General features: G+C 39.1%; 1 protein-coding gene across 3 annotated transcripts in view; it reads right to left on the bottom strand.

The window, feature by feature from the left end:
• Window positions 1–1,610: 1,610 nt before the first annotated feature.
• TOX (thymocyte selection associated high mobility group box) overlaps window positions 1,611–12,207 on the bottom strand; it is a 231,268-nt gene continuing 220,671 nt past the window's right edge. For all 3 annotated transcript variants that reach the window (XM_030501033.1, XM_030501040.1, XM_030501024.1), the window contains 2 exons: window positions 5,874–6,025; window positions 1,611–3,603 (listed from right to left, as the gene is read on the bottom strand). In XM_030501033.1, the coding sequence (XP_030356893.1) occupies window positions 3,567–3,603; window positions 5,874–6,025 (189 nt within the window). In that variant the 3' untranslated portion in view covers window positions 1,611–3,566. The remainder of the gene's footprint in view (window positions 3,604–5,873; window positions 6,026–12,207) is intronic.

Here is a 12,207-nt window from a genome sequence, read left to right as displayed (position 1 = left end):
CTGTTAATGGCAGCTCTGTGGAGTAACTCCTGTATGGGTTACATACAGCTCTTCAGCTGCTTCTCAGAGTGTGCAAAAGAAGGATTTTTACCTCTTTCATTTCCCAGAGCACAGAAAGAGATCTCTGTGGATCTGCCATGTTTACAGGATCGGGTAAGAAATTAGGAGATATAATCTTGGAGATGGTAGTTCATGTTGAGATGAAGTCTCAGAAGGTTGAGGAAGGTGGTAAGAGCATGTTTTACCTTCAAGTAATGAGCTCTTTTATTGTCGGGTTTCCTGTTTACAGAGGAGCCTCACAGGGAATATTTGGCAGAGACACCATCGGAATCAGAATTGGTACTTGGTAAGAGAGAGAGAGAAGTGGGCATGAATACATTACATTTCATTGTGAATGGCTGGGGCCCTCCATGAATACATTACTTATTGCTTGTGGATGAATGGTGTGTGTGGGGAATCCTATAGTAGGTCCCTTTGAAGAGCTGCTTTGGGCCAGAGGCAGCAGCAGGGTGGGATTTCTGCTCTAACCTCTGTGAATTTGTTGATAGACTGGAACTCACATTGCCAGAATGGGGCACACTGAGAGCAGCAGTAAATTTGAACAGCCTTTCCTTTTCAAAACCTCTGCTTACCTTAGCGAAAGCAAATGGAATTTACATCTTGCAGAGTGCATATGTTGCTAACCTTGCATTTTGCCTACCTCTTAAAAAAAATAAATTAAAAATTCAATTGATGGAAGACATTATTTCCCTTTGTTTCTATCACTTTGACAGATGTCTTTATCTTATTTACTTGCTGTGCTGTGTTGCTTCAATGCGTAGGTTGTTTTGTTCCTGTGTGCTTTCTATCATCATTACGACAGATGGTGACTTACAACCAGTGACTTGGGTGTATATGTTACTGTGGTGTTTAAGACACAGTGGTTCAGCGAAGGATGGGGCATATCTTCATGAACTCCAGTGGAGTTTCACCTGCTTACAAAAAGATCTCAGCTTTCTAGTCTACATCTATTGACAACTTGTGTATGTCAATGCACAGCTGAAACCAAAGTAGCAGTTGCCCTCGGCTGGCAACCATTGCTTTTTCCCAAGGTCAGACAGGAAGAACTGATGTTTATGCATCAAAGTTGGATCCTTCATTTGGAACAAAGTGGCTTCAGTATAACCCTGGCCAAAACTGCTGTTCTTCCAGCACAGCTGTTCCATCCCAACAGAGCCCAGGCACAGAACCACACTCAAAGCAGTGGATGGGTAAGGTGCTGCACAGTAAACACACTGCAGGTTTCCCTTCTTACAGACTGAGGGACACCAACTAGCCAGAGGTTCATACAGAATAAGTATTTTATTCATGATGTATTTTTTTTATTTACATTAAAGTTTTTCTTGTATTCTGAACTCTGATTGGATACCGAAATTAACAACTTTATGTGACTGTGCACCTGCTCTAAAAGAAATGAAGATAACACAGTTCTTTTCCATAAAAGAAAAAGGAAAACTGCCTTTCAAAATCAAAGCTGATTTTTCTCATCCCCAGTAATTATCTTCTTGCTTTAAAATTAATATGAGTGGAAAATGTAGTTTACTGTAATATAATAAATAGAAGACATTGGGTAATTAGTAGTGCTGGTATATTTCTAAAGTACTAAACAGACAAACAATAAACTGTGAATTTAATCACGAGTTCTCATACAGTTTCAAGACAGGAAAATTAGAGCTCTCAGCTACAGTCATTTGAGTAATCACATCTGATCTGCATTATTTATTAGTTATTACATGCCAAGTGATTCCGATTGTACATTGCCTGAAATCATTGAAAAGCAAGCATGCCTTTGTTTCTGTTTTCTTTTTAAAGAAAAATCAATGGCATTGCATAATGTGTATTTTATCCAAGTTGCTTTCTTTATTTCACACAGAAAATACAAATCCATGGTACTCTCCATTAACTGGACAAGCATCTGGGATGAAATCCTTCAGAAATATATTTTCAGAGCTATCCCTGATCTAAAACAATGACAAAATACCTTCTTTTGGATTTTTTTTACCCTTTCCCTGTGGCTGTTGAACTTACCTTTCACTTTATTTGTGCCACAGTCCCTAAAACTCTGTAGGACCTTTTGCATGTATAGTAAAATGGCTGAAAAATATTTGGTAATATTTCTGTTGGTAATATTTTTATTCAACTTGACTAATTAACCAAAACTGATGAAGTTTCAAGAAGCAGCATTATGCAGCTTTATTCAGCTAGTTTTGTTGGTTCAAGCCCTAGTTTTGGGCAACTTCCTGCTACAATGTTTTAAAAAGGGAATTACTTAAAATAGTTCTTTCTTTTTTCTTTTTCCTTAACAACCAAAGAAATAGAGAAATAAGTATTGGTTACCTTCATTTTCTGCCAGTAAAGCAGGTTTGGTGTTATATATGTCACTGTAAAAACTAAATAAAGTATTCACATTAGCTGTGAACAATTTGTGCCAGCAAAAGTTAAAGCATCAAAGAAACCTCTTTAAAATGCTAACAAATTTACTTACAAACACCTATATTTATTATTTCATAAATAGGCGCAACAGGTTCCATAAAAAAGATTAAATACAGACACAGTATGAAGAAACAATAATACATAGCCATATGTAAAGGTTATAATTTAGATGTCTCCAATCTGTTTCTGCATCTAATAAAATATCAGGTAAGCATTTGGCAGTTTTATACATGAAAGGACTTAAATGACATTTCCTAACCAGTACAGATAAAGTGATTTTCTTTAAAAAAAAAAAGAAGCATTTTTTAGGCAGTACAAAATAAATGTGTTTGCTCTTTATCAACATTAGTTTCTTTCCTATTTTTTTTGTGTTTATTTCATGAGACAAAGCCAATATTTTTAATTAATATCATTTGGGAATATTTTACTTTTTTTTTTCCTCCAGATACTTTGAAAATATAGAACTATTAGTCAGTTGTTTAAAAATGAAGTAAAAATATGAATGTTTGCCAATTTAACCCTTATTGTGAAATCAATAAACTGGAATGAGCCAGTTTCAATTACAATTAGCTACAAAAACATTCACATTTTATACTCTAGGAGAGTGTAACATAGATGCTATTTACAAACTTGCTATGACTGCTACATCAAGCCATTTAAAAAGTCTTTAGTAGTTTCATATAAACACCCATTATGAAAAACCAATGGAAAATCCAGGACTTTTATCTGAGACATCTACAGTTGCTAAGGCAGTTACTATCGCAGCACTTCACAGCAAAAACCAACATAAAATCTGAATGGTCCAAGTTTCCTTCAGGGAAGAAGAAAAGCAATGTCCGTTAAAGGATCTCAGGGTAGGGGTGGAAAGGAGAAAGAAAGAGAAAAAAATGGAAAAAAATAAAGAAAAATAAAAGAAAAAGAAAGAAGCAAGACTATTTTTTCCAGAGTGGGTGACCCACAAGCTCAAATAGTCCTAAGTGCTTAGCAACTTGTATTTCCTAATAAAATGCAGAACTGCCTTGACTGCATAAAGCAATCCATGATGAAAAGACTTCCCTGCATCCCTCAGTGGAAAGGAGAGGTGTTTTGGATTTTCAGGTAAGGTAGAGTGCTTTGTCCCTCTGCATGCCCCTGTTCAAAAAGAAAAAGAACAAATGTGATTTTTTTTTTCCCCAATATTTTAGCCCTATTCTTGCAAAAAAAACCCCAAACCCACAACTCTACCACGTCATTGATTCCAAGCATATCACTGAAGTATGGCTGCATTACCATGGTAATAGTAAGAAAAATCCTAGTGCCACAATGGCATATAGCAACCTGGAGACCACATTTGGGTCTAAACTACACAGGACTGGGAAGAGGGTCATCACCTTCTCTAGTGGATTGGTAGCACCGGTGGTCCCTCTCTCACATACTGCATAGGTACAGCAGGGGTTCAGCAAAGGTCTTAGAACGATACTCCATAAGCACCCTAATATGATGTGGCCACTTTCCTTAGAGGGCAGGAGAGCTTAGTTACATGAACATAGGTGCCAGCCACTGATATCTCTGGCCTATCATCTTATTCACTCATACAGGCAGCCAAAATGTGTTGAATAGGCACATTCAAGTAACATCAGAAGCTTCTGGCAAAGTCAACTAGACCAACTCCCTACTGGAGACCAGGTTCTACAGGAGACCTCCCACCAATGCACTGTGTCGAGCACACATTCAGTTCTTGCTGGGTATCAGCTTCAAGTGAAGCATACCAGTTCAGAGCAAAAAGGAGCCATTTACCAGTTTCTAATTTGGAACAGCCTGTAGAAGTCAGAAAAATATACATCATTTAGAGCAGAAGATGCATCACTGATGGGGCTTGGTTCACATTGCAGAGATTTTCTGGGAGAGATGCTTTACTCTTAATCTCCTGCTTCCTCACCAAAACCCAGGCATCAGTTCTATTCTTCCACAGCTTTACAGTTTACTTGGTTTGGAGTCCAATAGCAGCACAGAGCAATCTACTGGCAGTTACACCACTGCTATAGTAGAGATAGGTTAAGTCCATGCACACAGATTCACAAAGGCTTATCTACACAGGGTATATACAGGGTCTGCTCAGAGAAAGCTTCTACCGATGGAAAATTACATCCAGTATGCACCTAGAGAGCACTGCTGGGAATGATCGCACATTGCTTTTTCCAGAAGAGACCAGGAATCAAAGCCACAGGTGGCTATGGCTTGTTTGACAGAGGACAGTCTATTCATAGTTCAGTGTAACTGGGCATAAAAGTCTGTTAGCTGGGTAAGCTCCTACAAGGGCCTGCAGCACAGATCAAGACTTTATCATGGTATACCACAGAAGCAAGACCATTCTGCTGAACAAGTGCAGGGCAAGTCATGGGATAACTGTGCTAGGTACGGGGGAAAGTGATGCTGCTGTGCAGGCTAGTTAAAGTCTGCCTCAGTGTCAGCAGGTTCTAGTCAAGGTGTTATTCTGAACTAGTAACCAGAAAAAGATTTTTTTCAGTTCTAGTTTGAGTTCCAGAAACATTTTAAAACAATAATGCAAGTGAAATTCTCAGTTTGAATGTATGTAATGGGTGAAACTGGTCTTTAGTTCTGCTTTGTGTTCATTTGTCTGGGCTAGATTTGATGATTTGGTAGCAACTAAGAGCTTTTATTTTCCTTTATTTGCCTCAGTGATTCATGCCAAGGTCAAGGAGAGGTCAGGCTGGTCAGCGTGTCCACAAGACACCACAGCTATCATTTAAAACTCAAAAGAGACCTTCTGTTCAGAGTCTTAAATGTTTCCATTCAGTTCTGGGCACGGCAACATGGCTCCACAAAAACCATGCTGCAGAGGAGCTGAGGATTTGAAGAACCTACTAACCTTATGGTAGAGCTTCTACGGCTAGAGTGTTTTGTTTCTGGTTGCAGTCATGTGATCCTCATGCCATTCCCTTCCATGTATCTTGTATCATCAGATGCATCACCCCTGCATCTCACTATGGGTTTTCATGACCCAAACTAGTTGTTTTCACTGGCAGCAAGCTCTCCTCAGCAATGGAGTACTCGAAGAAAATAGTTCATGCCATTTGCCTCTCGGGTAGGACATGGTGATCTTAATACTTCTTTTCCACCTCTTCTCCCTTAAGATTTCAGTTCTGATTTTCTAACAAATGGAAGTTCTCTAAGACCAAAGTGTATGTGCTGTGATAAAGTGACAACAATATCTAATAAATGTATGTATTGAAAACTTGTTCTCCCACAACAGTTTAACTGCTGAATAAATACAGTGCATTCACAGATGCACTTCTGAAATCCTGTAGGGAAACAGGCAACAAAGCTGTTTCCAAATTTTCCATCAGATACTTGTGTCATGAATGTTGCTCAACACAAGGTGGCATTCACTGGCTGCTTACCCATTACTGCAGTAGTCATTATTCCAGTCCAGAGTCTGTGCTGGAGGATTTCTGCACCCTGAACGAACATACTCCATTGCTTGGGTAACAACTTGTGCAGCTGTTGATGTTGGATTGATGATATTCTGATAATCAGGTTGAAGAGTAAATCCCTAGAGGAGAAAGCAAGTACATTACAATGTATGGAAACCAAGCAAGAGGTTGGGTATATTAAAAAAACCCAAAATGTGTGTACTGTGAAATTGCCAAATACTTCTTTTCCAGGTGTACTTTTGGTCATCAAACCTCAAATGGGAAAAAACATGTCAGTGCTTTCTAAGTTTTTAAATCTTTCTTTGATTTGAGAAATGAAACACTGCCAAATTGTTGTTAGCTATTAGAGTCACAAGAAGGAACTAAAAGGGACAGGGCAGAAACAATTCAAAACCAAGAGAACAACTCAATCAGCACTGGGGCAAAAAAGCCTGTTTGGTTCTTAGAGCTTCCATTTAGATTAAATGTAAGGATACACACTAGTCGTTAATTCCCAGAATATGCAACAGAATCTTTTTGAAGGATGGAGGCAGCAGGTGGCTGACTGTTTTATTAGACTACACCTATTCACATATTGTTCTCAAAACCCTTTTTCTTCATTCAGTCACAAAGGGACCATCTGCTGCTTCTTTTATTTGTACTTCTCTCTCAACTAAACAGAAATTCAACCAAAGCCTTTTAACAGTTGCTGGACTAATGTAGTGAAAGTAGCACAGAATAACTTGCTTTTTGAAACTAAGAAGCTGAGAAAAAAAGTGGAAGTTACAAAGAGACATCTAACCTGCTCCCTGAAATCTCTGTCATATGAAGTCAATTTTTAGCTCTTTTGATATAGGAGGATGTTTAAATATTGTGTTTCAAAACCAGGAGAACAATTGAAATATCAAGGCTAATGTATCTGGTTCACCCTGTATAAATGTATATCATATTCCTGTAGAGTTACAAGAATTACATTGGGTAAAAGTATGGGAATGCTGTATGAAAGCAATCAATGTCTGCTGAAAAAAACCCAGACCAAACTCCTTCCTGGGGAAGGGCACACAATTCCTGCTCAAGTTATGTGGATGTGTAGCTGCTAAATCAGAAACTGAACCTGAACCAAGATACCTAGTTTGAAAACCCCTTCTGTCTGGCCAAAGTCCATGCACAGAATAGACATAATTAAAGCTCACAGCTTTTAGTTTTAAATTCTAGCTCATTATCTGTGATCACTTCCTACACACAGCCTTCACTGAAACAGGAATTTTGTGGAGAGCTGGGGTTTTTTCCTCCAGGTTTAACAAGTCAGCCACACTATCTTTAATCGATATAAATGAGTATTCTCAGTTTTTGCCGGCCCCCTCCATCCACAGAAATGAACTTCCTTCAAGTATAGAATGTCAGTTCCTTCTTCAGATCACTCTTCCTTGGTGCAATATACTCTGGCTCTTCCCCAGAGCTCCTGTGGGTGTTCTGCCCTGCCGTGTCCCTTGTGTGCACCATCAACCCACTCCACTCATCCTGATCATGGATTATGGCCATAAATGAGTGCCATTTTCTTCCATATTATCTTCCATATGGAAGATATCCCAAGTCACACTTCAGTACACACTTCAGCTCTTTGAAGCCTCACTTTGTCCTTGCTGACTCCAAGAAACAGTAGCAGGCAAGTTCACAGCTGAATTCTGCGTCTAGTTGTCATGTAAATTATACACTGCCCAGCTAATAAAGTACAATAAAACCCACCCATGGTGACTGTACACTGCCTTTTCACCAGGCTCCAAAGCTGCACATTAGGCTGCTTAAACAACTCCCATGCCTGCAACAGATCCAAAAGGAAACTGTAATTGAGCAGGCTTCCCAATGACTTTAACTGGAGGTTTGTGTAATTAGAAAGCAAAAAAATTGGTTTTGTAGCTCACCATCATAATTTTTATACAAAACATCACCCGTAAGGACTTTCTGATTTAGCTGTAAGAGTAAACTAACCACAGAAACACATCCTACCCTCAGGCAATCAGGTTTACCTTTGGTAGAAATGCCCTTGAGCTATCTCATCAGTCTTTATGAAACAATCATATATGAGAAAAACACTATATGGGACCAGCAGCTCCAGCAGCCCTGTAGCAAAGCATGCAAATGAGCATGTAGCAAGAAGAGACAGTTCCCTCAAACAAGAGGAAGAGACCACCAGTGAAACATCCATTCCATTTCTTCTGGACTTAAGATAAATAATAGAATCATAGAATCACAGAATGGTTTGGGTTGGAAAGGATCTTAAAGATCATCTAGTTCCAACCCCCCTGCCATGGGCAGGGACACCTTCCACTAGACCAGGTTGCTCAAAGCCCCATTCAGCCTGTCCTTGAACACTGCCAGGGATGGGGCATCCACAACTTCTCAGGGCAACATGTTCCAGTATCTCACCACCCTCACAGTAAAGAATTTCTTCCTAATGTCTAATCTGAATCTCCCCTCTTTCAGTTCAAAGCCCTTCCCCCTTGTCCTAAATGAAATAAATGAATAGTTTAGATGTTGGAGGATGGTCCTGTGGTCTAAATGCCATCTTGGAACTGGGTGGAGACTTACTCTTATATTTTCTCAGGTTTTCTGTATGACCACAGCCAAATTGCTTTGCCTGTCTTTCAGTGAAGCATGCATGCACATGCACTTGGACTGAATTGATACCTCTAATATTAAAGTTGGGACCATGGATCCAAACTTAATTCTCCTATCTGCAAAATAAGGGGTAATAATACTTTCATCTTGCACCTGGCAAGTCTGTTTAGTTTACAACTGTCTGGGATTGGAGCTTGTTTCTTAGGACATGCTCACACGCTAGATTTTAATGTGGTGCAGAGGTATCTGAGCCAGGCTGCTGCTACAGAAGCAGCTGAGCTCAGCAGTCCTGCTGGGGTTGAGGGCTACCAGAATACCAGCAATGGGGGTGCTGGGAAGTGTGCTTCTAAGACAAAGTAATTTATGAAACCTGAACTCAATATGAAGGACTGATAAAGCATGGTGATGTTTAAGATGTAAGCAACAATTACTTCAGCTTTTTCACCAACAGAAAAGCTCTGGAAATACAGATAGGTACAACAGAGGGAGACAGCCTTGTACCAGGTTTGTAGTAAATATTTGTGTTTTATTTATGTAAGCCCTTAACAAACAATGATGAAATAGAAAGTGCTCAGAAAATGAGCGCTTCGAGGTCTTATTAAACAATGCTGAATGTTTTTGCATTGTAATGCCCAAGAGAAAATCACCAACTGTTTTGCAACATGCCTAGAATTTTAAACTTCATTTTCTTGTTCCAGATTGAAATAAAAATAGGGAACTTGATAAAGATTAATTCGATGTCAGGAGGGACATTTGCTCTTTAATTAGATTTCTGTAGCCCTAGCAGTTTCGTTGTGCCACTGTAGCAAGTCCTAAAAAGCCTGCAGCAGAACTAAACAGTGATCCTCATCTCCACACTTTACTGAGAACTAATTTCATTTCCTGCCTGTCTGGAGAGGTATTTTCAACAGGCATCAATGTTTTTGTCTTCACAACTGATTTATTCATCAATCTCAATGTGATATTTTAAACCTTTAAATTACATCCAAATCCTAAAGCATCTGTTTATTACACAAGGAAATTGAAAATCTGTCTGTGTGATATCATAGAAAGATTTTTCCTTAAGGTTATAAAGGAAGTTGACAGATATTAATGATTTTTTTTTCTCTTGACCTCATTCGAAGACAAAGCTTAACAAAAAAGAGGAAAAATCTGGACAAATACAGCAGGTTCCTGAGTTTACTATATATAATATATACCAGAAAAAATGAGGCTATTATTTTTGGCAGGCTATGCAATCATCTTGCTGTATACATTTATTTTCTAAAGGAAAAGAAATACCTAAAAGTAGACTGAAATGAGTTATTATTTAAAAAAAAATAAAAAATAAAATGTGACATACATTAATCTTCTGCTTCTTTGTTATGCATACATTTGCAGCCATGGTTACCAGGCATTAAGAATCTAGTTTTGCTTGCTCTACCTGTGAACTGATGTGGGACAGAGATTGTAACAGGACTTCCCATGCCACACAATGCTTGGGTGAAGGATTTTGAGCAGGGAAGGAGATGCTTCCAGTAGAGCTACTTAAAAGGCTTCCTTAACAAGGACTGGGCATATTTGGGAGGGAATGAATCCTCAGTCTCATCACTCCCCACACAAAACAGCACAGTACAACAGCCTGGAGAGTGTGGTAAACTCAGAAGGGAGCAAAAATGTCTGTGTGAGTAGAGAAAGGAAAGAACAACTTTGAGAGAAAAAACAGGTTGCAATTTCAGACACCATTTTAGCCTGATCATTGGAGAAATTGTGCTGATTTGAACAACAAGGGTTAAGATTCAGACAATCTGATCCCAGCTAAGAAAACATTAAACATCATGTCAAACTTAAGAAACAGACTGGAGAGAAGCAACTATATAACTATATCAGGTTAAAAATAATACACTGATAAGATGCTCACAGGAGCATTTAATGAAAGAAAAATCACACTCTTCTAATCTACCAAGTTTCTTCCAGTGTGTCAAAAGTGGATGAAAGAAAAACTGCTACATAATGGATTTAGACTTTAACAAAGTAAAACTTTAACATGGCTCCCTTCAATAATATTTAAGAAAAACATAGCATATTTCAGAATTAGAAGTTAAATATAATAAAACTCAGGATCTAATTCAAAGTATAAGAATAGAACTAAACAGTTGTTCCTTACAGTGTAAAGGATTAACACTGTAAACAAGTACCCTGACGTTCTACAGTAGTGCCCATTATTTAATTTATTCATTAATTGTTTTGGAACAGGAAGGAAAAGAGACAAAATAGTCTACTTTTCAGAAAAAATATCAAAAAATTATTTGGATAACTCAGAGAAGATTGTTCAAAACAAATTAAAAAATATTTACTAATTCTAGGCATATGACCAAAATGCTAATACTTAAATATTACTTTGCCTTGTGCATTTCAGAACAATTTGGATGCATTGCAGCATACTCCGCAGAATTAATTGATTTTAAAAACAATGGAAATTGTGCAGTCACTGAGGATTTTTGGCTACCAACCCTTCTGATCTTCTTGATGCTCTGTACTTTTTGTGGCCTTGTGGAGGAGACTGCCCTTCTCCAGCTGGCAGTCTCTCTTGGTTTGGCAGCTGCACACGTGCAGGCAAGGACTGCTGGAAGTGGAGGACATGCTGTTCCCTGTGGAGCTGATGAAGATCAGCTCATTGTCCTGGTAACAGTGGGGGCAGAACTCTCTTCCCAGGTCAGCACTTCTTATCAGTTCCTCCTCAAAGTTACACACAGAAGTTGTTTGTGGATTTCATGCACAATAGTTTTGAAGAACTGTGTTCCTGCTTGCCAGGACTGGAATCTGGTTCTTTATGTGATTTTTCTCAGAGCTGGCAGTACTTCAGGCATACTACAAGATAGTCCTTAAGATAAGAAACTATGCTCCCTGTCCTGGAGAAAATGAGTGACCAAATCTCCCAGAGACACAGTATTAAAGCAGGGGATCTGTAGAAAGCAGGGATTTCCTGAGCCTGCTACCACTGAGAATCACGCTAGTAAGCCACTAAGTACTTCCAAATCTAGATGTTGGGGAAAAAAAGGAAAGAAATGACAACCCACCACCGGTGGGAGCTGTGACTACTGCTTCTAACAGGTCTGCAGCACAGCTATCTGCAATGGTGGTGTCCAGCCAAGGTGAGTCTGTAAATGCCTGCAGTAGAAGACTGTTAGGAAGCTGTTGGCAGACTTACCCTTCCTTTGCCTATTAAGCTTCATGCTGTAGTGTGACATGAGAAAATTTACCTAATTTCTTCTTAAAATGTATTAGTCTGTTTCGTATGAGCAGTGGTGAGGCTTCCAAAAAGGAAAATGTCTCCTGTTGTAAGTCACGCTGTAGGGAGTGGGATGTTAATTAGTTTCTGTTCTTCTGCTTACACAAACTAGATGCCTGTTGGAGTTTCTGGAAAAGGCTTAGGGTGGCCACACCTTTAGCATGGAGGAAATCAAACAGCTGAGGGAAGAGGAAGCGAAAAAAAGTTGAAATAAATACAACTATTGCTTCTGCTTTACCAGACCGCATATTCTTCCATTCTTCTTGGATGTCTTTTTATGCAGCAGAGTAGCAGGGTGTACACTGTGCTGCTGGGGACTGAAGCCTCACATCCAGAGACCTCCTTCCCTCCCCACCATGGGCCAGACATACGGATTGGTGCCTCTGTTTATCCTCACTGCTGTTGGCTCTATGCTGCTCCATCATTTGGACG

Source organism: Strigops habroptila, chromosome 1, assembly GCF_004027225.2.
Source record: "Strigops habroptila isolate Jane chromosome 1, bStrHab1.2.pri, whole genome shotgun sequence".
NCBI lineage: Eukaryota > Metazoa > Chordata > Aves > Psittaciformes > Psittacidae > Strigops > Strigops habroptila.
The sequence above is the reverse complement of the archived record's forward strand: the minus strand, read 5'-3'. Positions and strand labels throughout refer to the sequence as shown.